This window comes from Strigops habroptila, chromosome 14 (genome assembly GCF_004027225.2).
Source record: "Strigops habroptila isolate Jane chromosome 14, bStrHab1.2.pri, whole genome shotgun sequence".
NCBI classification, from domain to species: Eukaryota; Metazoa; Chordata; class Aves; order Psittaciformes; family Psittacidae; genus Strigops; species Strigops habroptila.
In genome coordinates this window covers 11,669,165-11,692,477 of record NC_044290.2, presented here as the reverse complement: position 1 = coordinate 11,692,477, position 23,313 = coordinate 11,669,165, and the positions used below count along the sequence as shown (strand labels likewise).

Genomic DNA, 23,313 nt, shown 5'->3' with positions numbered 1-23,313 from the left:
TCCTCACCCACACAGGAGCCTGGGATCCTCGGCTTGGGCAGAGCTAAGGGTGCAGAGAAGAACCTGCTCCTGTGCGGCTGGTGCTGCCCGGTTCCCTGCAGCTCCCGGGGGCTGGAGAGCTCTGTGCCTCCATAAGGAGGACACGAGCGTGGTCACAACCCACCTTGCTCTGTTTGCCTCAGTTGCCACCGCCAGGGAGGTGCCTGGCACCATCTGAGCAGTGTAAATGCCATTTTACGACGCGGGGTGCCGCAGAAGGCAGGGACAGCGCCACAGCTGCGTTCTCAGCCGAGGCAAACCTGACTTTCTGCAGAACCGGTTGCGAGCCTCTCGCTTGGGAGGTGGAAATCCCGGCTCTGTCTCACACACAGCCTGAAGAACCAGCACATCACAAGGCACAAACTTGTTTTGCTTTGCCAGGCGCAGTGAAGGTAAAGTTTAATTATGGAGAGAAACGGCCAGCATATGTTCATTAATCATGGGATGACAATTAGACGTGATTGATGTCAAACACGCCGAGTTCAAACACGGCTCCCGAAATAAATTCATGAGAACTGACACTTTTCATTAAAGATTCTCTAAGAGGGGGTTGTATTCTCTACCTAAATCATCACTTAACATGTTATAAATCATTCACTGAGCCCCATATAAATCACACGCCCATAGTTCCCAATCAGGAGCCTTACACTGAAGTTTGCATTCGCTGAGCTCTCGGAAGCCCCCGTGGCTGGAGGCAGCCCCAGCGCCGTCACCCCGACACCTCAGCGGAGGGCTGCGGCCCCCCCGATGGGGTTTGGAGCGGCATTCCCGGGATGAGCCGCCCACAGCCGGCTCCCTCCTCTCCGGATCCGTGTTTTCTGCCACCACTCCCCCGCTCTCAGCCCCGCTGCCTTACGTTGGTATTTACACAGCACAAGTATGTGGCGCGGCAGCTCTCCCGCTGCGCGCTCCCGGCACACGCAGACACGGCCCCAGCAGGCTCCGGCACGCTGCTCCCCTCCAGGCAGCATCCCCCCTTCCCCAGCCCCTTTCCCAAACATCCTCCGTCCCCAGGAACTGGTCCCTTTGTCAAAAAAACAATCTACCTTCCAGTCTTTGAAGCTCCTTTTTAAAAGCAGCCCCGATAAGGATCTTTTTCTCCTTGAACATGACAGGTTGTTGGCCCTGTGGTTATTTCAGCAAGGAGCCCGGTGGCTCGTGGCCTCAGATCTCCCTGGCTCTGACAGGAGCAGGAGGAGACGTGGAGCCTTCGCAGGGAGATCACAGGAGCTGAAAGCTAAACCCGCTCCCCAGATTGCCGCGATGCCGCGAAGAGGCAGGGATCAAATCCAACGAGACCGGAGCGGCTTCCCAAACACAAGCCTGCCCAGGCAAGAAGGAACCTGCAACAACTCACACGTAATGAGCCCATCTGGAATTCGTTTTCAAATCTAATTAAGTTCTAATATGCAGAAACATTTTTCCAGCACCTGTTCGCTTTAATCCCAGCCTCTGGGGATTTCCATGTTAAATGCCTTCTTCTGAATGTCACGCTGCCGAGCGAGGCCTCAAAACGCGCACTGGGCTGTTAGCACCAAACTGGGGGGGAACCTCGTCCCCCCCAGTCCCTGCCCCTGCTCAGACAGAGCCCCCCTCAACGCCAGCACTTCGCCTCCAACCCCCATAACACCATTTTATTAGGCAATTACGTTTTAAAGGCCTTAACAAACGTCAAGCTGGGAGAAAGACATCTTCATCCTGAACTCAGCAGCCCCCAGGGCCCCAGCAGTGCCTCTTGGCATGTTATTGCTGAGACCCCCAAAGCCATGAACGCCCAGAAGCAATGACTCCAAAGGGAGGCCAGGAAGAGGTTCACGAAGGCGCAAGTATTTAGTTCCTGGACAGAAATCAAGCAGCAAAGCCTGGAGGAGCTGGACAATGAATCATCCTGAAGACAGGAGCAAGCTGGAGGTTGCGTCAGGCGCTGCGATTAGAGCCTCGCGAACCACTGTTTGGAGGCAGGAGCTGCAGAGGGATGGGGTCAAGCAGGGGGAAGGATGGGTGCTCCCGCAGGGAATGCGGGATGCACTGCACACCCCTGCAGCTCTGGGATGGTTGCAGGGGGACTGGCTGCTGGGTGGCCTCGGGGTTCGTGATCCGAGTGAGGAGCCTGGGTGGCTTCAGCCAGGAGGGAGGCTCTGGCTCCGTGTCCCAGGGCTGGATGGCTGTTAGCATCCCACACCGTCAGCATCCCACGCTGGACCCGCTCTGCTGAAGGCACCACGGAGCTGAGCAGCTCCCTGCCCTTTCTGTGCATTCATAAAGCCCAACCTCACTCTTCCCTCTGTGGATTCCAAGAGCTTTACCTGGCAGCCCTGCCCCTTTGCACAGATCCAGCAGCTGACCCAGAAATGAAGCAACTTTTGTAAGAGCAATAGGTCAGTGAGAGTTGAAACCCTTCTCAGGAGACTCCTCATGAGCTAATGAGCATCCTCCTCCCCAGAGCAGCTGGGACATTTAAGGCTAAGGCGGCTTTTCCAGTCCAACATGAAGTGTTGGTAGGAGGCCAGGCAGGGGAAGTCCTTCACGGTGAGTGAACCCTCCCTGCAGGCTGGCTGCGGTGCCTGCCCTGGAAGAGGGTTTCAGAGCAAACAGGAGGAAGCAGCGTGTGCCCCGCTGCGGGCAGCCGGGCTCACAGGGCCCTCTGCTCTGATAAAAGCAGTGCCCTGGCGCAGGGCTCGCCCAGGGCCGGATGGGACCACGCGTTGCAGACGACAAGCCAAGGCTCAGCCGCTGTAAATGCACAAAGCCCACGCTGGACTCTGCGAGGGCAAAGGGCTCTTTCACAACACTGGTGCCATTGTAAAGGGCTTTCATCTGACACCATCCCGAAGAAACTCAGGGGGAATGTTAAGGCAGCTGTAAAATGCAATTCATTGCAACGGTGACATCTCCATGTTTGCACTGAGCTGACACAAATACCCGTGATAAGAGACAAAGCCAGTCCAAAAATCCAATTATCCAAGTGTTTCAAAGGGTCTGCAAAACGTAGCCAATCTCTTCAACTTCAGCTCTGAATAATCAACCCAGGGCTCGGAAGGTACCTTTTTAGTGAAATCAAGATCAATGCGGTTAATTTCTAGAACCAGAGGGACAAAGGAGACGTCTTGAGGGTAGAGGACAGGGAATGGAAAATGCTCGTATGTAACGTTCAGACAGGCTCTGCCCCATCCAGCTGAGAATCAGGGTGAAGTGGCCACTGCAACACCGTTGTCTTTACTCACAGAGAGCAGTTACTCTCACTCGTGTGTCTGTGTCTTGACAAGAGCGACTCCTTCATGAGTTTTGCTGCACTGAACTCACTGAGATGAATTTGCTGGTTGTGCAACGTTCAGATTGGAGACAGCGCTGCGCGGCGATGCTGCGCAGACAACCCATGAGGCCAGGGGGGATGTGTTCTTCCTTCTGGCTAATCTTACCTGGAGAGGCATACCAGAGCAAAGGAACTCGAACTCATGGTCCCCAAAGCCCTCGATGCTCACGCTGGAGCAGAACTCCAGCCCTCCCGAGCCAGGAGCGCAGCGGCCGCATGCGGAAAGCGCGTACTGCCAGTTCCACAGGGGTGGCTCCTCCGAGCAGCGGGGCCAGGGGCCAACATAAAGAGAATGGTAAAGAAATACAGGAATCACAGGGGTAGAGCCTCGGGAAGAACGCCTCCCCTCCCGAGGCAGGACAGCGCCGGTGCCGCCAGCTCTCCTGTTCCATGGAAGAACAGCCCATCCGCGCTAACGCGCCACGAGGTGACTCACGTTCAGGCAGGAACAGCCGCAGCCCCACGGGACGTGGTAGCTCCTGCTCCTGCTCCACAGACACAAAACGTGGTGCAGACCATGGAAAAGCAGCTCTCTGGCCAAAGACGCCTCTTCAGCCGTGCAGGGCAGCCCTGAGGCTGCAGCTCCTGCCTGCAGCACGGGCCCTCACTGCCTTTCGTGCCTGCAGCGATGCCAATCCCAGAGCATTTTAACAGTCATCGCTGAAATAACAACACCTACTGCAGAGGTATGAGACATCTTTCAGCGTGATCAAAGCACAGTTGCTGCCTTACCCCTCACTAGAGATACAACCAGCAGCACCTCTTCCTATTCCTATTCGCAAAGCCGAAGCTGAACCCACTGTGCTGCCCTGCTGCAGACAGATCGGAGGGTTCAGCAGCTTCTGCCTCGCATCTGGATGCACAGTTGTTCCATAAATACACCCACACTACACCACACACTGCCCTTCTGGTTCCCATCCAGTAGCTCCTTTCATCCTAAAGGGCTTTTCAAATGAATACTTGCACATTACACAGAAATGTATGTATGGACTTTTCTCTTCACCAGTGATAGCTTCTCGGCGTGAGACAAAACACAGCAACTACTCTAAAGTGCAGCTTTCAGCCCACAGCTATTTGGGGGGCCAGCACAGAGGGGACCTCCCCAGTGAGGGCTGGGGGCTCAGCTCCTGCAGTTTCAGCAGGGTAACAGGGAGCAGAGCACTGGACCTTGAGCCATCTGCTCTCCACTGCAAGGCCAAGCGCTGGACTCCTGCTCCTCACACGGTACTTGACCAAGGCTTTGACACCATCCCTGTCACCAACCCAGTAACTATGAGGTAGTGTCTCTGACCTCAAGCCTTGCACATTTAATGAGACCCCAAAGGTTTTCCAAGCCAGCAGTGACTAAGCTTTCTGTTGATTTAAGAACATTCCAAAAAAGATCAGGAGATCCTACAGCCAAACACGTTTAAGGCTGAAGGACAATTCCACCCGCCGGAGCAGCCCTCATCACGAAAGAGGCAATTATGGATACGAGTTATAAAACATATGAAATCAGCTGCAGCCCGACCCAGCGAATGTGTGGTGCATGGAAATTTCCACACAAGGCTGGAGCCATCAGTTCCCGTTCTGTTTATCTCCCAGCTTCAGATTCCGAACGGGAGTGAAGACCGTAGGGGAACACCCACTGCCTTCCTGCTACTCCCAACACCCCGGGTGGCCCACATGTGGGACACAGACTGTGGGACCTCCTGCAAGGCTGCACCCTGACTGTGGCACAGCGCGGGCTCCTCCGAGCAGGACCACAGCACGCCAGGAGATGAGCTCATCTCCACAGCCAGGGCCAAGCCTTGCTCAACCGAGCTCTGCTGCATCCGAACCAGACCTGGCTTATCAGCTCCTGCGAGCTGCCTGTGTGCACAGGGAAGAGGCACGGATTCCAGCCACCTTTCCTCTCCAGCACTGAATCGAGCCAAGGGCTGTTCCTCTGCATTAGACAAGCCAGCAGTTGGGTGTCAAGGGGTGGAAGGGAAAGATGGAGTCTCCCAAGCTAATTCCCCCGGGCCAGCGTTTCAGATTCAGGGCACACAAGAGCATTTTGACCAGCTCCACTTCTGTTGCTGGTGCACAAGAGGCTCATTTCAGTTGTCCCAAATGAAGGCAGCTTTGCTTATCCCATGCTCCTTCGTGGACAGCTTTAATCCAGGCAGCAGGAGCAGGCTGTGAGTATCACAGAGACAAGAAGGAGATAACCAACTCGGGTGATGGATGGCTAATTAGCTGGCAAACGGCACCATTAATTAATTCCTCTGCCCCTGCTCACAGGGCACCAACATACACACGTTTGAGAAGCGGTGCCATTAGCCTCTGCAGAGATCCTGTCCCCAGGTTTCTAACTTGGCCCTGCAGATACAGGGGGGCTGAAGATCCCCAGGAACAACTGTCAAGGGAATAATGACAGTCCATTCATCACTAGCAGCTCTGGAAGCCACAGCAGACAGGTCACCAGCAGTGCTCCTGCAGGACATGTCATGTAGGAGCATTCTGGATCCACTCTGGGGGTGTGGAGCCCCCACTGCTCCTCAGGACCAGTTTTTGGAGCTTAGTCTGACCCAAGAACTGGAGCACTGGCAGCCACCCCAGCACTAGAGAGGAAAGCTGGGGCACAACCCTTGCTCTGACAGCCTTTGCACCTTCCTTCTGTCACAGAGAAGCACGCACAAGGCTGTCCCTCTTCTTCCTGCATCTATTTTCTGCTGCATCTGCTGCCCAGTTGGTGCCTGTAAGTGTGTCACACACCAGCAAATCCCCAGCAGTGCAAAGGGAACCCACTGCTCCCACCACACCGTTCCTGCGAGCACACATCATATGGCTGTGCAGCGGAGGAAGCTGAACTCAGCTGGGGATTAAAGTCAAGAGAGGCATGGCAAATACTGCCAGCACGGAGAGGGGAGGTGAATGTAGAGCACTTGCTATGGGCTCGTGGTGGATCACTGCAGACCTCATTTAGGAGCTGGATAGCCAATGGCTACTGCTGCGCTGGGAGCTGTAACAGCACGTTTACGAGGGGGAAATGGAGCTTATGCAATTACTCTGCAGACATGTGGTGAGCGGTTACTCCTGAAAATAGTTCAGACCTCAAAGACATCCTTTCCTGAGCTGGCCATCCTGATTTCCAGACACACAGCAGAGCTGGCTCTGCAGCTCCCCCCAGCCCCAGGCACGCAGCTCTTACCTTATAGAACACGTCAGGCACATACTGCTCGCTGCTGGACTCCTTGGCGTAGCCCAGCTCCGGCGCGTCTCGGCAGGGCAGCAAGCACTCATCCCGAACCAGGGCCATGCACTGATTCGAGACCTGGTACCCCTCAAAGTGGACCTGGTTGTCGGGACCACCTGGAAGAGAAGAGAAGAGGCTGGTTACAAATCCCACCCAGGAGTGATTTGTCCAGTGTAACTCGGAGAGGCATGACCCCAGGAGCAGCAGCGAACACCACGCTCTTGCTAACAGCGAAGAACGGCGAGCTGAAACCGCTGGTGCTGCTGCATGGAAGGATTTCTAGGCAGGAATCCCCTCTAAGCTCTCCATTTATTAAGTAACACACATTTTCACAGCCAGCCTAACAGCACAGACCCCTGCAGTGACAGCGAGAGTGCTTTGCCAGGAGCTTAAAGGTGAAGCTGCCCTTTCGGAAGGCTCTGGATAGCAACACCCTCCCGCTGCCCTGCAGGTATCTCCTCTCTCTCAAAACAAAAACCAGACACACAGCTCCTGCGAGCCTGTTTCATTTCCAAGGAGCTACGAGCTGCAGATTGAGGGTTGGTCACCTAAGAAATGTCAGGGATAAGAAGAAAAAGTGTTTTCTCAGCCTGTAATGGATGGCTCGGTGGAAACCTGACATGGAAAGTGGAAATTAAGCCCCTGGCTCACTGATGGATCACATGCTTGGCTCTTTAATTTGGGTAATGTAAGCAACATCAGGTCATATGTCAGTAGAATACAACTGGAAAGAGAAGATACAGACAGATGGTAGGAAAACGTTACTATTTCCAAACCTAGGGAATTCAGGAGGGGATAGGAATTAATCCATGTCGGGGATTTAAAGGCAAAGTTGATGCAAACTCTCCAAATATATTTATATGGCACGAAACGAAGGAATCAAGTGTTTAAATAGAAACCTGATGGGCTGATTGAGCAGAAGAGAATGAGATTATCTGGAACAGAAAAGAGGAAATATTCATTTTCTACCCTTTGATCTCTAACCTCAATCACTCACTGCTCCAGAACAAACACTCCTAGAAATTAAACATAGACCAAGACCCGGGGAAGGTCTCAACAAAGCTGGCCACTGGTTTCCCAGTGAAACACCTTGTTTAAAAGCAGGAATAAATACGAAAAAGAGTGAGCGAGATACACATCTCTCTGTAAGGAAGGATGGATGTGCTGAGCAGGGGGGAATGCAGGGGTCTGACTGCACGGGCCCCAACTGAAAGAGAGAGCTTTTCACTGCAAAAGGCTGTGGGAACACTTACAAAACCCGGGCTCGGAGCAGGCAATATCACACTTGCAGTTTTTACACTGGATGCTGGTTGCAAGTCATGAGGTTTGGTTTTGGGGTTATTGTGTTAAACAGACCCAGAACCCAGCGTATCTGCTCCAGGGGAGTTTTAAGTGAACACATGTGTCATCCCGTGGCAGATTGAGCCTCGAACACTACAACAACCAGCACACACCAGCAGCTCCCCTCGCAGCCCGGGCAGTGCGGAGCGTTCCCCGGTGCCTCTGGAGACTTGCTGTGAAATGGCTAAAATCAGAGGTGACAAAGCAAAGCAGGTTTTGCAGCTTCTCTGTTTTATTCAGGCAAACAGAAAATGTTTCCATGTGCAGAAGAGCGCAGCATCCTGCATAAGGGTTCCCTGACAGCAACACGAGGGAGATAAAGGTCCCTCCTTCACGCTGAACCAGCCAGAGTTAACTTTGAGGCTCTGGATTCCCGTGGTTCTGCACTGCCGCTTTCAGGCAACAGCACTTGGAGCTTAAAGACTCAAACCAGAGAAGTGAGGAACAGTTATTCCCCTGGCTGCAGGCAAAAAATGCTTTCTGGATCAGAGAGGTGGATGCTCCGAGTCTGAACCTCAATTAAGTTTCCTGCAGGGGACAGGGTGAACGATTGAAGAGAAGATAGCAGAAGGAATGAAGAAGTGTTTTACTTGATAGAGCAAACCCCTTGTTAAACAGGCCAGACAGGGACCGGGATGTCTGGCTTCTCCTGGCAGAGCTGTGTATTCTTCTCTTAACAAGGGATAATTCACGTGTAACCCGGAGAGCTGGGGCAAGCCCAGGCCAGTGAATACCTGTAGCCACAACTGTGACAAACTTGGATCCAAAATGACCATCTGGAGAAAGGCGACAGATGTTGGGCTGCTGGTTCTGAAAGTTTCCAGCTGTGATGCACTCTTCTGCGCTTAGATAATATGTGTCCTGAGGGAAGAGCAGAAATATCAATACCAAGGACAACGTGGTGGAGCCCCGACCCATTTCCCTGGTCTGCAGCCAAAGAAAACTACCAACACCCTCAGCAAACACGCTGCCCTAGAAAGCTGCTGCCGAGGCTGCGAAAAGAATGTGACATGTCAGCTCCCCAGCCCTGCGCCTGGCTCCTGCCAGAGGGACTGTCCCACTTGTGGGTCCACCCACCTTTGCTCACCTTTTGTTTTCACTTTAACACGGATTCATTTTCCAAAGGGGGCTGTCATTGATTTAGAGTTACAGGAAGCTGAGAAGGTCAAACTTTGAGCCATATGTATCTCACAAAGCCCAGCCCAGAGGAACATCCTCTGCCTGAGCCACTTTGGCTCAGTTTGCACCTCAAACCACCCCACTCACAGAACCATCTGAGAATCACACAGACTGGTTTGGGTGGAAGGGACCTTAAAGCTCATCCAGATTTTCTTAAGCCAGGAGCACCATTTCTTACAGCAGAGTAGCTGGAGGCAGCTTTGCATTCTATCTAAACAGCTTCCACCCCCTACCAGTGCTCTTCAAGCTCCTTTTCCTCCAGAAGCTTCTGAAAAACCAACCCCATTTCACAAGAACTCTATTCCCAGCATCACCTCCAGCCCTGCTCAGCACCCTGCTGGGCACAGCCAGCATTTAGCCATTACGAACCCTCAGCGCCAGCAGCTCTCATTTGCTGCACGCTTGAACCTCACCTTGTTTCTGCTGTATCGAACAGTCCCTTTCCGTGTGTCTTCAGAGACCAGATCAGTAAATATCCAGCCAACCTATAAAGGAGCATTACAAGGAAAGTCGCTTTAAGGAAAAAAAAACCCAAAGCAGAAGAGAGCTTATACATTTTCTCCTCGCAGGACAAGATGTTCTTGGCTCCTCGCACGGCCCTGCTGTAGCTGCCTGAAGGAAATGGCTCTCCCAGCTGTGCCGGGCTCATTTGAATCCCATTTCCAGGAGCAGCATGCCAGCTGGCCGGCCGGGGGCACCTGCAGCTTTATGTTTCACTATGGAATATTTTTTCATGGAAAGATCTGGAGGCTGCAAGAGGCCTCTCAGCCGCTACCTCCTCCCACCCACAGCAAAAAGCATTTCCTATTGAGCGCGGAGCCGGAGCGCCAGCAGATGACAAAGCAGCTCACATGATCTCATTTGGAAGCTCAGTCACTAGCTAAGATAAAGCTCAAATGTTCCCGCTGGAGTATGATTCATTCCAAATCGGTCTGCTCCGATCCAAGGCCCACATTCCTGCTTTCTGCACTGTTTGCACCTAGAGCACGGATGTGTGCACACACCCCGCTGCGTGAACCCTTCACACACGTGCTGAAGCCAGCTCTGATCAGCCCCCTCCTGACCATTAACCCTTCGGAGGCAGAACTGCTGGTTCAGACCCCAGACAGCTCAAACCCCACAACCAGCACTCAGGTACGTGTCCTATTGATTAAAAATACCTGATGTGAGAAGCAGAGGAGAAGCGTGGAAATAAACAACACACACACAGAAGCTTTGCCTCAGACACTGGCAAGAGGCTGCAGACCTTATCGTGGAGAACAAAAGCCCTCACCACAGCTGTTTAAAGCCTCCTGTACCGAGTCTTTTCTGCTTTGTGTTTTCTTTAGCAAGTCAAATCTTGTTTGTGTACGTCTCATTCCTGGCATTCACGTGATACCAAAACATTTCCCAAACAGGAAAATGATCAGGACAGGTTTGAGAGATGTCAGCACCTCCCTGCATCCCAACAGCCACACGTCTGGAGCGGGTGACTGGAGGGGAACAGAGGGCTGAGGCTCAGCTCCTGGGGGGCCTGCACCCCTGAACAGCACAGATTAACTGGCTGCAGCCTGCGTGAGCAGCATCAGGAGACACGACCCCACAGAGGAGCATAAAACACACGCAGGAGCCTGGAATGTGCTCCTGGAAGTGGAGCACAGATTGTGTCAGAAGGAAGAAACTCAGAAAGCAACTCCAGCTACATCTGCACCAAATTAGCACTCACTGGGGAGATGCTACCAGGAACGGCCCCTATCTGAGGGGAAATACAGGCAAAATGGTGTTTCTGCTGCTTTGCTACTCCCTTTGATGTCACTCATGACAGAGGACTGCTGACTTCAGCTGCACAGCTCTGCTAGATGCTTGTGCTCAGGAAAATGCTCTTGGTTTGTTTTCCATATCTAAAAGCATAAGAGCTACCAACACAAACTACATTTCGGGTATGTCCAATGTTTTGAATAACCCCATGGGGCTGAAGGGAACCACGAAGGACTTTCTTCACTGTCACACCAAGACACGCAAGATCCAACATCATCCAAACCTTTCTCAGTCCAAGCTTTGCTGCGATCTCATCCACAACCTCAGCTTTTGGATCTTCCAGGATCTCCAGGCTGTTCTGGGTACCAATCTGCAGCAGAGAACAAACTGGCTGGTGAGACAGAACGAGACAGAACAGAATACGTTTGGCCACTGTCAGGAGCGAGGCAGAGAAGGGAAGCAGAGGTCGAGGTTTCCCCTCCGGCACTACCAGTGACCAGTCTCACCCCAGGGACCTCCTCTCCTCACAGACCCATCCCCCTGGAGCTCTTCAGCCGAGTTTTCAGCCTGGGTCAGGGTTTATGAATGAAAGACTGAGCATTCACAAACAGGCCACTGCTGTTTCAGAGCACTTTGGAAAAGGCAAGAGATTATATCACTTTCCAAAGCTCTGTGTTCAACTGCCAGTTTCGCTGCTGCTTCACGTGTCTGCATCTCTGAGCAGCAGAGAGGCAGGAATCTGGTGAATCCAAGAGCCCAGGCACAGGCTTTCCCCCCGTGCTCTGGAAAACACAACCCCATCTGGGTGTGTTTCAGAGGCGAGCTCTCGTGTAGGGAGATGCCGTGTCAGGCAGCACAGCAGGGACTGCTTGCCAGGACAGCAACAGCTTCCTCGCTCTCACCATGCACAACTGGAAGCACATGAACTTCCAAAGCAGGAGCGATACTGAAACAACAGAGGGCCTGGCTCTGCTCATATATAGAAGTGTGTAGTGACAGGACAAGGGGAATGGCTTTAACCTGCCAGAGGGGAGACTGAGATGAGCTCTGAGGCAGAAGCTGTTCCCTGTGAGGGTGCTGAGGCGCTGGCACAGGGTGCCCAGAGAAGCTGTGGCTGCCCCATCCCTGGCAGTGTTCAAGGCCAGGTTGGACACAGGGGCTTGGAGCAACCTGCTCTAGTGGAAGGTGTCCCTGCCCATGGCAGGGGGTTGGAGCTGGAGGAGCTTTAAGGTCCCTTCCAACCCAAACCATTCCATGATTCTACGTTATGATCCATATTGGAGAGGAAAGGAAGAACTTATAAAACTCTTGCAACTCTGCTCTCACACACTTCTAAAGATCCATTTGTTCTTTTTCCACTGATAAATCTCTTGCATCTTACTCTAGCAGCCCTGCACAACTTACCAAGAAGAAGAAAGGATACGACCCACCCCGCAGCACGTTTGTACACAGTGCCTGCACTTAGAGAGGTGACTCTGATCTGCCCTGAAGAGCCAGGAGGCAAAGCCAGCTGCAAGCCAAGCCCTGTGCTGGGGGCAGAGTGGCTTTCTGCCTCTGCCATCTCCATCTGCAGCTCTCTGACACCACGTTCAGCTTTTTGGCTCCGGGGAGGCCGGACTCACCGTGCGGAGCCGTGCACCATCTAGTGGGGACTCGGCTGCTCTGAGGCATCAGATCTCCTCCTCGGCCTCGCCATCAAGGAGCAGACTGTACTTTTGTCTAATTAAACTGCTTAAAGTTTCCCAGAGAGCTGGTAAGTAATTGAAACAAGGGCCACAACTTTCTTTTCCTAACAGAGACCTTGTTTTCAAGCTGTTCTGTAGCACAGCCTTGGAAATAGAGTAATCGAGGAAACACGAAAGGTGAGACCCACTGTCAGGAAGCCACCCTTAGCTTTAAATCACCTCAGCACAAAGTAATGTAAAAGAAATTGTAAAAAATAACAAAAAGCACATCGGGGTTTTAAAATCCTTCCAGTGGCAATAACTGACAGGGACATTAAAGACATAAATCACATCATCTTTGTCACGGGACTTCTGCTCATGGAGCTGCAGTCTGAAATACTGCAGGAAGTTTCCCAACCACCACAGTGTTTCTGTGCCCCCTGATTATCTTTTATGAGCGAACAGTGACTGCAAGGGGCCCAGTTTTTACCTGTGGGGGTTCATAGATGGCAGCAACCTCGGCCCGGATGCCCAGGGGGATGTCTTTGTGCTCTGTGTACCGGCCATAGAGGTACCCGAGGTGTTGGTTTCCTGTCTTCCGCCAGAAGTCGAGGAAGCGATCTGCAATTGTGTGGTTCTCAAACATGATGTTGTCAACATGCCTGTATTTCTGTTTGACAAAGTTCAAGCGTCAGGCCATCCTACCGCCGAAACCTTCCCACTGCCCAGGACACACACCACCCCTCTGCAGCTTTCCCTGCCCCAGGAAAGGGAGCTGACCCCCTCCCTCGGCTGCAGCCTCCCCCTTCGGCACCACTGCCCTGCCCAGCAAGCAGGACCCACCATGGGATGGAGCGTGGGGAAGTGCTGAGCACCCCCTCAGCTTGGCTTCTTTCCTAGGGCCCTTTGCAACTAAAACCAGACATTGATACTTAAAAGGAAACAAGAAAAAGCAGTGGGTGGCCTTTTGAATCCCACGAGGAAGGAGCGGGGATCATCGCTAGCACAGACGTCCTCCACGTTTAGAGGAAACTGCTGATCCAGACACATTTTGGAGTCCTTTTCTGCAAGGACTAAAGATCTTAACAGCCATTTCCCAGCACCTGCCAATACTCAAGGGCTTCTCGCTCCAAGTTGGCTGTTCTTGAAGTCACCTCTCCCAAAATAAAAGCCAAGCCCCTTGCCAGCTTTAGGCACAAGGCTCCTGCGAGCTCCGTCTCACCTGTCTATTGAGAGTGATGGCGCTTGGCTGGCACTTTGTGCAGATGCCTTCTGGCCAAGGAGGGTGCCCTTCACAGCCTGACTTGATCTTACAGCTGATGTTCTCCAGGGCAACAAACTTCCCCCTGCAAGGAGGGAAAGAGGAGGCTGCTGTTATCATGGAAATGCTTTTGGGTCTCAGAAAAAGCAAGTGGATAGAAATATAGAGGAAGCAGGGTAATGGGAAACAGGGTGGCACCAATGCTTTCATCTGCAGAGGATCTCAGAGCACCCTGCAGACTCCCACTGGGAGTGATCCCTGAGGAAACTCTGCTGCCCACTTAGTGAGGGAGGTTGAGAGGCTGCTGTGTGGTCCCCAACCCAGCTCTTAAGCAGACATTAAAGCAAGAGCAGAGACAGAAAACTCATGGGACCCTGCTTAAATAATTCATGCAGCACAGGGGAAGTAATAGATTATACCACTAGGGCAAATTAGAGCTCCTTTCATGTGCAGGCTTCCTGCAAAGGGAAGTTCCCTTCAAACGGCTTGAGCTGCATCTCACAAAGCCATTAGAAAAATCCCAACGGCATTTAGGAATAGGAGGGAGAAGGTTACACCCCCGTGTAACTCATCTACAGGAGCTGCACTTCAGAACAGTGGGGTCCCCAACAGTCCTGAGGGGACTTTAGATCCTTTGCTGATGCTTTTGGTGCTCCCTCCCTGCTCAGCACTTGCCTGGCCTATGTCACCACAGTGTCCTCCACCCCATCGAGGGGTAGGACACATGTCCCAGTTAGTGGGCAATGAACTGTGGCACCACGACAGGAAAAGGTTTCACTAAGGACACGTGGAGCCTGGGACAGAGCAGAATCAGGCCCTGAGGCATGTTAGGCTCATCCTTCTGTCCTATTTGTGCTTGTAGGTAAGGAAAGCCGTTGGTGAACCAAAGCTCCCCAGGTCCACCACAGTCTCAGTGCCTCTCCATGAGGTTTGAGACCCAGGCTTGGAATCATTAGGGAACCTCTTTCCTTCCATCTGGCTTTCTCCCCCCATCAGCAGTGTTTCCTGGAAGCAATTACACTGCCACAGCAAGAAAGAAAAAAGGCAAGAAAAATACATTTGTTTTCCTGCCTTTTTCCCCCCTTTTCTTTTCGACGTGCTGTTTTCTCCTCAGGTTGTCACACTCCGGTGGGATCTCTCTGCGCTTTCAGTTGTGTTTGAAAAGAAAAAGAAGCTACAAGAAGATTCCCTCAAACCCAGAGATTTTCTTACTTGTCTGCCCCTCCGGTCAGCTTCCTGATGTAGGCATGGAACGACATGTGCTTCACAGGAGGTTCCAGATGGTTTAAATAATCCTCATCAAAAGGCTGCCAGAAACACCACACAAAGGAAAGGCAGGTCAGGCACCTGTCTGATAACACGGTGAGCACTGAGCATATGCATGTTCTAGAGTCAACCCCTCTGCCTCTCAATGTGGAAACCATCAAGGAAACTTAGGCTCATTTTCAAGGCAGCTACTACTGTGATACAAACAGTGGGGCTTTACAACAGCGAGCTTTAGTATCGCCTCCTACTTCTATAACAGATTGGCTCCACAAATCACAATGAGCCTCAAAGGCAAAATGCTTTTTCCCTTTTAATATCCAACAACAAACAAAGGGCCCAGCTGCTCAAACAGGGCCAAAGAACTTCCAGAGCACCCGGCGGGGGAACAGCCATCCTGGCTTGAGGGATCTCTGCTTCATGCCATAAATCACACAGCACATTTGTAGGCGTTACTAAAGCTGCCTTCAACCTCAATAATACGTGGTTGAACCGGGAAGTGCTGGGATCCATGAGAGAAGGGATGGAACAAGAAAATCCGGGCAAGAGAGAAGAGGGAGGAAAATTGGAGCTTTCCTAAAGCACTTTCTGTTAAACTCATCACTGCAGAGAAGCAGAGCATGAACCAGAATGAACCCAGGGTCACGACAGCCTGGAGCTTTAGTGAGCCTGGATGTGAGCCAGCACCTCTGAGAGAGCACGGCAGGATCCTGACCCGGAGCTGCCACCTCTGCGTGGGCAGCGCTCCGAGGAAAAGCCTCCATCCTGGAGGAAGCTGGATGCGGGAGGACGTGCTTTTGTGTGCCTTCCCAGAGCACCTTCCCGGGGCTCTTACCTCCAGTGGAACGCAATGAACGCACTTCCCCAGGGGGCCGTGGCGACACCTTTGCAAAGAGAAAGAGAAGCAGTGTTAGATCTTGTTTGATCATGGAAAATCAGACTAAAAGCTGCTCCAGACTAACAGTTTTGGCGTGCAAGGTCTATACAAACATACAGCTCGGAGCCTCCACCCACTAGGGAGCACGACAGAGGGGTCACCACAAGATTAGAGGTTCGATCTGAGAGCCCCAGGTCAGGATGAAGCCCTCCTCACGCCTGTGCTCTGCTCTCTGCAGGGCCACGTGAAGCCCTGTCAGATCACAGCTTCTCAGGTTTTACAGCCCCGCACTGAGGCTGCTTTTCAATTCAAAGAATTCCAAACCTACGTCACGGGCTTGGCCCGGGTGGCTTTAACAAAGAGACAACCCAAACGTTCAGCCTTTATCAGGCCCCAGAGGATGGTGGGGAACAAACAGGGCAGCATGTGTTTATCGGGCAGATAAAGACCTGCTGGGGGAAGTTATAAAGCAGAGGGGAAAACATCTCCTTTGGAGGTGATTGCTTTAAAAACAACCCCAAACCAATAAAACCTCCCGCCCGCCCCGCTCTGGGTCAGAGCTGGTTTCAAAGGAGGCCTCTGGAGAGGAGCAAGGCGCTTGTAAAGACAAAATGGATGAGATCCAGTTGCAGCATTGCTTTTAACGAAGTATTGTGGCAGATAATGTACATAAAGGACCTCGAAAGGCTGCTAATGCACTCAGCTGAACGCCAGCATCCCTTCATGTTTAGATTGATATGCACTCCCAACCACAGGAACAAGCCCAGACACACTCTTTTTATCGTAACTATCCACCACTGTGCGCTGGCTCCCTGCTAAGAACAACACCTTCATTTATCCTGCTGAAAAATGTGGTCAGGTTAAAGGCAGTATTTGCGCCGTGGAGTGGTGGGGTTTTGCCTTTATTGTTTCAATAATGTGACACTTCCCTCGTCTATCACCAGCCTGAAAAGGTTAGACAGGATCTGCCACGTAAAGGCTACGGCTCTCCCGAGCTCCTTGCTGCTGCAGCACTGAAGATAAACCAGATGGAAGAGAAGACGAGGGGAAGGGAGAGCTCTTCTGCTACAGAAAGAATTCCTGGTTGCCTTTAAAACCTTCACTGGAGCCCTTTCAGAAGTTACCCTGCAGAGGGGTCCAGCCCCAAGCCCACAGCAGAATAAGACATCAAGCCAGCACCCAGGGGCGTTATGAAAGCAGTAAAACCCAGCTCTGCAGACAGAGGAGATTTTAGCAGCATCGGTGTAGATTTAGGGTGGTATTAACTCCCATTGTGTTCTTACTTCCACAAAACCCACAAGCTGCTCTGTTTACCCAAGCCTCTTGCAGCTCAGAGCCTTGGCAAAGCCAGGCTGTGTTGTTTTGCTGCGAGCAGAATGGGCTCCCTGGTTCCACACAAAGGTTAGAAAGGCACGTGATGGAAGGGAAGCCAAAAACTAAGCAGGCAGAGACCCAAGTCTCACTTCCACGTCTCTGCTGTCAGATACTTCCACTCGTTCCCTTTGCTTCTGTGTTTTTCCTCTATGAGGAGTGGCTGGATCTGAAGATCCCGTGTTCCTGCTTGGGACATCAGCTGAGGCACCACCTGAAGACAGTGATGTGTGATTGTGCTCACTCTGCCCGAGCAGGGGCAGGCTGCAGTGACCAGAGAAGGCAACAGAGCTCAGCTCCCTGCTCTGACAGAGGATTTAGGAAGCAAATCTGACCCTGATGCTCACCCAGCACCGGGTGGGAGCTGCATATTGAGACCATATGGGACAGAAGCTGCTGTGGACAGCAGGCCCCTGCTTCCTGAGCAATATGCCACACACAGAGCACAACCTACTGCTTCTGCACAGCACCGGCTGCTGGGACATCCCCGTCCCAGTGGGGATGATTCAAAGCATTCAATTTAATCTAGAGAACTCCAAATGTTTTAGGAGCACAAAATATACGATCCCAAATCCCAAAGCAGGGGCCACCTTGACCAGAACAATAGATGCTCTAAATGAGTCCTTCCTGGCAAAGACCCTGGGATTTTGGTATCTGCTTCCTTCCTCCACCAGAGCTTGATTTAACCTTCCAGGACAATGACAAGGGCTGTTTTCCCTTGTGAACGTTGCAGAGGCAGCGAGGGCCACAGCAGCAGCGCAGGGGGCAGGTCCTGTAGCACATTTCCTGGCTGCTGCTTTCAGACAAGAGGTTACAAGCTCTGGTGAGGCACAGATGCACCAGCAGAAGCAAATTCCACCCGTACTCACAGCTGCTGGTCTCGATTCCGGTAAATCTTCCCATCCTGTTTGATCAGATACTGGTCAATCTCATCTTCCACCACCTGAGGGGCCCCCACAGGCCGCAAGCTTTGCGAGACAGAGGTGTCCATGGTCTCTGAGGAGGAGCCAGCCGGGCTCGAGGGGTAGAGGAACAGCATATCACCATGCCTGCAGGTGTGGGAACAACACATGGGTATCAGGAGGTGCTTTTGGGTAGCAAACCTCCCAGATCACAGAGAGCATGTAATTTATCATAAACTATATCACAGAATCATATATAACAACATATAAACTAATATACACTAATAAACACATATAAAGTAATCATAGAATCCCAGCCTGGTTTGGGTTGAAGGGACCTTAAAGCTCCTCCAGCTCTAACCCCTGCCACAGGCAGGGACACCTTCCACTAGAGCAGGTTGCTCCAAGCCCCTGTGTCCAACCTGGCCTTGAACACTGCCAGGGATGGGTAAAGATGGAGAAAAAGGCAACAGGAGGATACGGAGAGAAGCAACAGCTCTAGCAGGAGAAAGAACTTGTGTGGATCCTGTGCCCATCAAGTCGCAGCCTTCCCGAGGCAGCTGCCAGCGCTGACACATTCAAGTGACAAGTTGCAAGCGGTGGTAACAGCTCTTGTATTTTTAACCAGTTTAATGTTACTCTTGACACCAACAGAATGAAAACATTCCCAGCAAACACGGAGCAACTGCACCGTTGGCACCGCTCATCCCGGCGCCGGCACTGTCAGACGCTGGCATCCATGCACAGCAAAAGGGTGGCGGCAGGGAAAGGGGGGTGAGGGATCTTGCTGCAGGCTGTGAGAGCAAACAGGGGCCTGCTGCTGCCTTGCCACCAAACACACCACAAGTGACCTAAGGAAGGGCTGCCGCAGCCTCACACGTAGTCAGTTTGGTCACCCCAGCTTCACACATCACACTTGTCCCTTCGAGGAGCTGGCAAGTGACAGCCAAAAGCTTGGCACTGCTGGAAGGAGACGTGGCTGCGGCTGCCCAGCCCCAGGGCAGGCTCAGGGGGGGCTCCCTGTGCGCAGACCCCCCTGCACCCTCGGCGCTCCCCCAGCACTCACTTGATCTTCAGCAAGTTGAGGGATTTGTTTTGCGCCGCCGTGATCTCGCCCGTCCTGTTTCTATTGGTGTACACGGAAAAGCCATTATTCCTGAAGCCAAATTCCTTCGCAACCTGAAAGAGAGGGAAGAACGACGCGGTCTGAGGTACCTCACACCCCTGGGCAGATGCTGAAAGCTGCTCGGAGTGAGGGCTATGTCCAGGGAACTTCTGTTGCAAAACTTGAGCTGAATTCATCTGCGCTTCTGAAGGGCACCGGATAACCAAGGAAAGCAGAAACCCTCAGTCACAGGAGAGAGCTATTTAAAAAGGAACTGAAACAGAACGTGTCTCTCACTCACACGACACAAATGCAGCATTTTATCTAAATCCAGGCAAGTGCTGTCATGACTAGAAGGGGGAAACACTCTCCTCATTACCTGGTTCTCTCGCTCCAGCCTTGCCAAGTCACTCTCATCTCCTGCGACCAGAATTCCTCCACCCAGAGCTTCACCTCCAAGATCTCTCGCCCTCAGCTCCGCTCGCACCCACCGTTGCTACATGAGTTTCACTCAAGCTCTTCCTGCTGTTCTTCCCTCTGCTTTTCCCCATTTGCCTCTTTCCTCCCATGGAACTCCCCCTCACAGCAGCCCTCCCAGGCCCAGGCAGGTTTTTCCCTGCTCATCCTCTCACCAGCTCACTTTAAGGCTGCTTTACTCTTGCTCAGCCAAACACCTCTTCACAGCAACAGCAATTTTCACACTGGGCCACTTACAGACAAGGTCAGTTTAAAAGTGCTGTTAAAAGTTTCTCTAGATGACAAGTTTCATCCTAAATCCTTAAGCTAACAGCCTTGATTTGCACCAAGAACATCTCCCTGTGGCTTCGGTAGGGCTCACAGCAGTGAGCGCACACAGGACCAGCCTCAGGAGCCACAAACAGAGGGCAAAGCCATGGAAAGCAGCCTCTCTATTTCGAACAGTCCATCCCCTGACAGAGTTAAACATTACCTCGTGAGGCCACACACTTCACAAGTCCCCCACCACATCACCAAGAGGTTCCTACCCACGTTCCTGCCTCGATTCCACCCTGCACACAGCCCAGGGGCCACTTTGGCAGCGCTCTTACCAAGGAGCTGCTATAAAAGACAGATTATTGAGACCCTCCTCACTGATTTCTTGCTTCTTTCGTGGCTTCTCTGGAGCCAAGGGGGGATCCAAGCTCATTGTCAGCACAGAGGCAGGAACCTGATGCTGGTTTAATTACAGCAATCTAGCTAGATACAAAATCCACCATATGGATTAACATCTCAGCGTTGAAATCCACAGCTATTAATACGCACAGACCTTGGGTGGTGACATTTGCAACTTTCCTCTTTCAAGCAAACCCCGTACCAGGAAAACACCCCTAAACACCTCTTGTTTTCGGCTCAGGAAGAGGAGAGAGTTTTCCCCAGGCCAAGAGGCAACGTCAGTGAGTGCTGATGCTTTTGTTCCAACCAAGTGGTTGCAAGAGGATTGTTCCACACTGCCTCAGGTAACATGAACCCCTGAAAGCAGCAGCTTGTTTTGCACAGGCATTTGAAAGCCTTTTTTCTTCCTTGGGTGAAGCTGTTGAGAGGCCGAGGGGTGGCTCCGACCCAGCCCTGAAATCCAGCAGGATTTTCGCCTGCTCAGGTGGGGATTGATGTGATGGTCTGAGCCCAAGCATCGAACAAAGCCAATGACTCACAGACAGCAGAAGGTTTCGCTCTGTTCCCGTTCCCCCTCGCAGGGGAAAAGGAAACGGAGCTGACTGAAAGAATGGCCCTTCAGGCACAGGAACACAAAGTACTTCTCTTATAAAGCAAAGGAATCCTCGTCTGACAGTTCCAGGTTACAGCAGAGTTCCAGGAGGGAAGGAAACAGAACTGCTCACTCCTGAATAGCAAACTTGAAACCTTGAGCAGTTGAATTGAGACCAAAGAACAAGCTACAGCCAACTCCAGATGTGACATCTCCAGCACTCGCGTGTTCTCCTCATCCCAGGGTGGAAATCCTTCCCAGCAGATGCCACAGGCTCCAACATCACCTTAAGAACTCGCCTTAATTCCCTCCCTGCTCTCTCCAAACCATACTGGAAAACCAGGAGCACACAAAGCACATTCAAATGCTATTCAAAGCACAAACGAAGCAGCTGAGTCTGAGCTGAAAAGGCCAGAGGCTTCGGCTATCAGCTTTCATAGAGTCACCAGCTGGTTGGAAGGGACCTTAAAGCTCCTCCAGTTCCAACCCCTGCCACGGGCAGGGACACCTTCCACTAGAGCAGGTTGCTCCAAGCCCCTGTGTCCAACCTGGCCTTGAACACTGCCAGGGATGGGGCAGCCACAGCTTCTCTGGGCACCCTGTGCCAGCGCCTCAGCACCCTCACAGGGAAGAGCTTCTGCCTCAGAGCTCATCTCAATCTCCCCTCTGGCAGGTTAAAGCCATTCCCCTTGGCCTGTCCCTCCACTCCTTGTCCAAAGCCCCTCTCCAGGTTTCCTGCAGCCCCTTCAGGCACTGGAGCTGCTCTAAGCTTTCCTGTGTTCTTGTCCTGCCTCTTCTTCCCCCGCTGCCCTTTCCTTGGGAGCCCACCACAAACGCGTCCCAAGAGCCCAGCCCCTGCAGAGCCCCAGGTACCTTCTTGAGGAACGTCGCCACCGTCTCACGCTTCGTGGCCGTGATTCGCTTCACCCCCTCCGGCGACTGCACGCGGATGATCTGCGGGTCAAGGACACCCCGGGTGAGCGCCGGGCCGGGGGGCAGAGCACGGAGCCCCCCCTGCTGCAGCTCCTAACGCTCCCCCCTCCTGCCCCTGACGCTGCTCTGCAGGAGGGACGGCAGACACACGGGGGGGCACCGGCTGGGGGCTGACACCACGGGGTGAGGTACCCACGTGCACGAGGCAAGGAGCTGGCACCAACTGACGCTGCTGTTGTTTGGGTCCAAGCTCTGACCTCAGACGTGGAATTAGACTTGCAGGAGGATGAATCAGAGGTTCCATGGGAGGAACCTGCCCACAGACACTGGTCTAACTGGTGCTCGTGGGCACCTGCGCTCTTGTTTCAACCGGTGTGCGACTTCCATGGCTAATGAAGGGACGAGGGGAAGAGCCACGAGGCTCAGGGTGCCCTGTGAGACAGAGCAGCAGTTGTGCTGTAACCTGGAGTGGGAAACGGGGAAAACCAGCAGCTTTTTGGGGGCAAAAAGGCCGGGGCCAGCCCTTCACAGAGCAGCAAACACCAGCGTCAGCGTCCTCAAGCTGCTGAGAGCTGGAGAAGTGACTCGAGCTGCTCTAAAGCACGTTCTAAAGCTGCTTTAAAGCATGTTCTAAAGCACGTTCACCTGCTGCTGGGTTCCGCAGAGCCAGGCTCAGGCTGGCAGCGTGTGCTGGAAGGAGGGACACGGGAGGACACGGGGGGACACCGGAGGACACGGGCGCTGCGGTGTCCCGGCATCACCCCACACGAGCCCCTTTAACACTGCCCCAACTTCCAGCACCGCACCAAACCCAGCGCCACGGGCACGGGGCACCCTCCCGGCACCGGGAGCCCCTCCAGCGGCACCGGCTCCCGGCCGGGACGGGGCCCCTTCCCCGGGACTCGGCTGAGCGGGACCCGGGCTCCCGGTGCCGAGCCCCGCACGCTCCGGGGGGGGTGGGGGGGGAGCACCGCCGCACCCCGGGCTAGCCGCGCTCCGGGCGGCCCCGGTGCGGCCCCGGTGCGGGGGGAGCGCGGCCCAGCCCCGCCGCCCCGCACGAATCTGCTGCCTCATCGCCCCTCCCCCCGGCCCCGCCGCCCGGCCCCACTCACGATGGTCTCGGCCATGGCGCTGCCCGCCGGGTCCCGGCCCCGCCGCCTCGTCCCGGCCCCGCCGCGGCCCGGTCCGGCCCTGCCCGCCCCGCTCCGCCGCCCGCCCCGGCCCGGCCCTGCTCCAGGCCCGCCGCCTCCCGGGCCCGGCCCGCCGCCTGCGCTAGCTCCGCCCGGGCCCCGCGCCCCGCCACACGCGTTCCGCTGCTTGAGGGTTCCTACTCCGGGCGGGGCTGGGCGGTGCACCCACCATAGCCGTCCCCCTTCGCTGCCTCG

The 23,313-nt window shown here is 53.5% G+C and overlaps 1 protein-coding gene across 1 annotated transcript in view; it reads right to left on the bottom strand.

Moving 5' to 3' along the window:
- NPLOC4 (NPL4 homolog, ubiquitin recognition factor) overlaps window positions 1–23,187 on the bottom strand; it is a 28,233-nt gene extending 5,046 nt beyond the window's left edge. The window contains exons 1-12 of the mRNA XM_030506415.1: window positions 23,041–23,187; window positions 21,869–21,949; window positions 19,234–19,346; window positions 18,135–18,314; window positions 15,853–15,901; window positions 14,967–15,061; window positions 13,716–13,839; window positions 12,984–13,163; window positions 11,113–11,199; window positions 9,506–9,577; window positions 8,648–8,774; window positions 6,528–6,688 (exon numbers count right to left, since the gene is read on the bottom strand). Of these exons, the coding sequence (XP_030362275.1) occupies window positions 6,528–6,688; window positions 8,648–8,774; window positions 9,506–9,577; window positions 11,113–11,199; window positions 12,984–13,163; window positions 13,716–13,839; window positions 14,967–15,061; window positions 15,853–15,901; window positions 18,135–18,314; window positions 19,234–19,346; window positions 21,869–21,949; window positions 23,041–23,055 (1,284 nt within the window). The 5' untranslated portion in view covers window positions 23,056–23,187. The remainder of the gene's footprint in view (window positions 1–6,527; window positions 6,689–8,647; window positions 8,775–9,505; window positions 9,578–11,112; window positions 11,200–12,983; window positions 13,164–13,715; window positions 13,840–14,966; window positions 15,062–15,852; window positions 15,902–18,134; window positions 18,315–19,233; window positions 19,347–21,868; window positions 21,950–23,040) is intronic.
- Window positions 23,188–23,313: the final 126 nt, after the last annotated feature.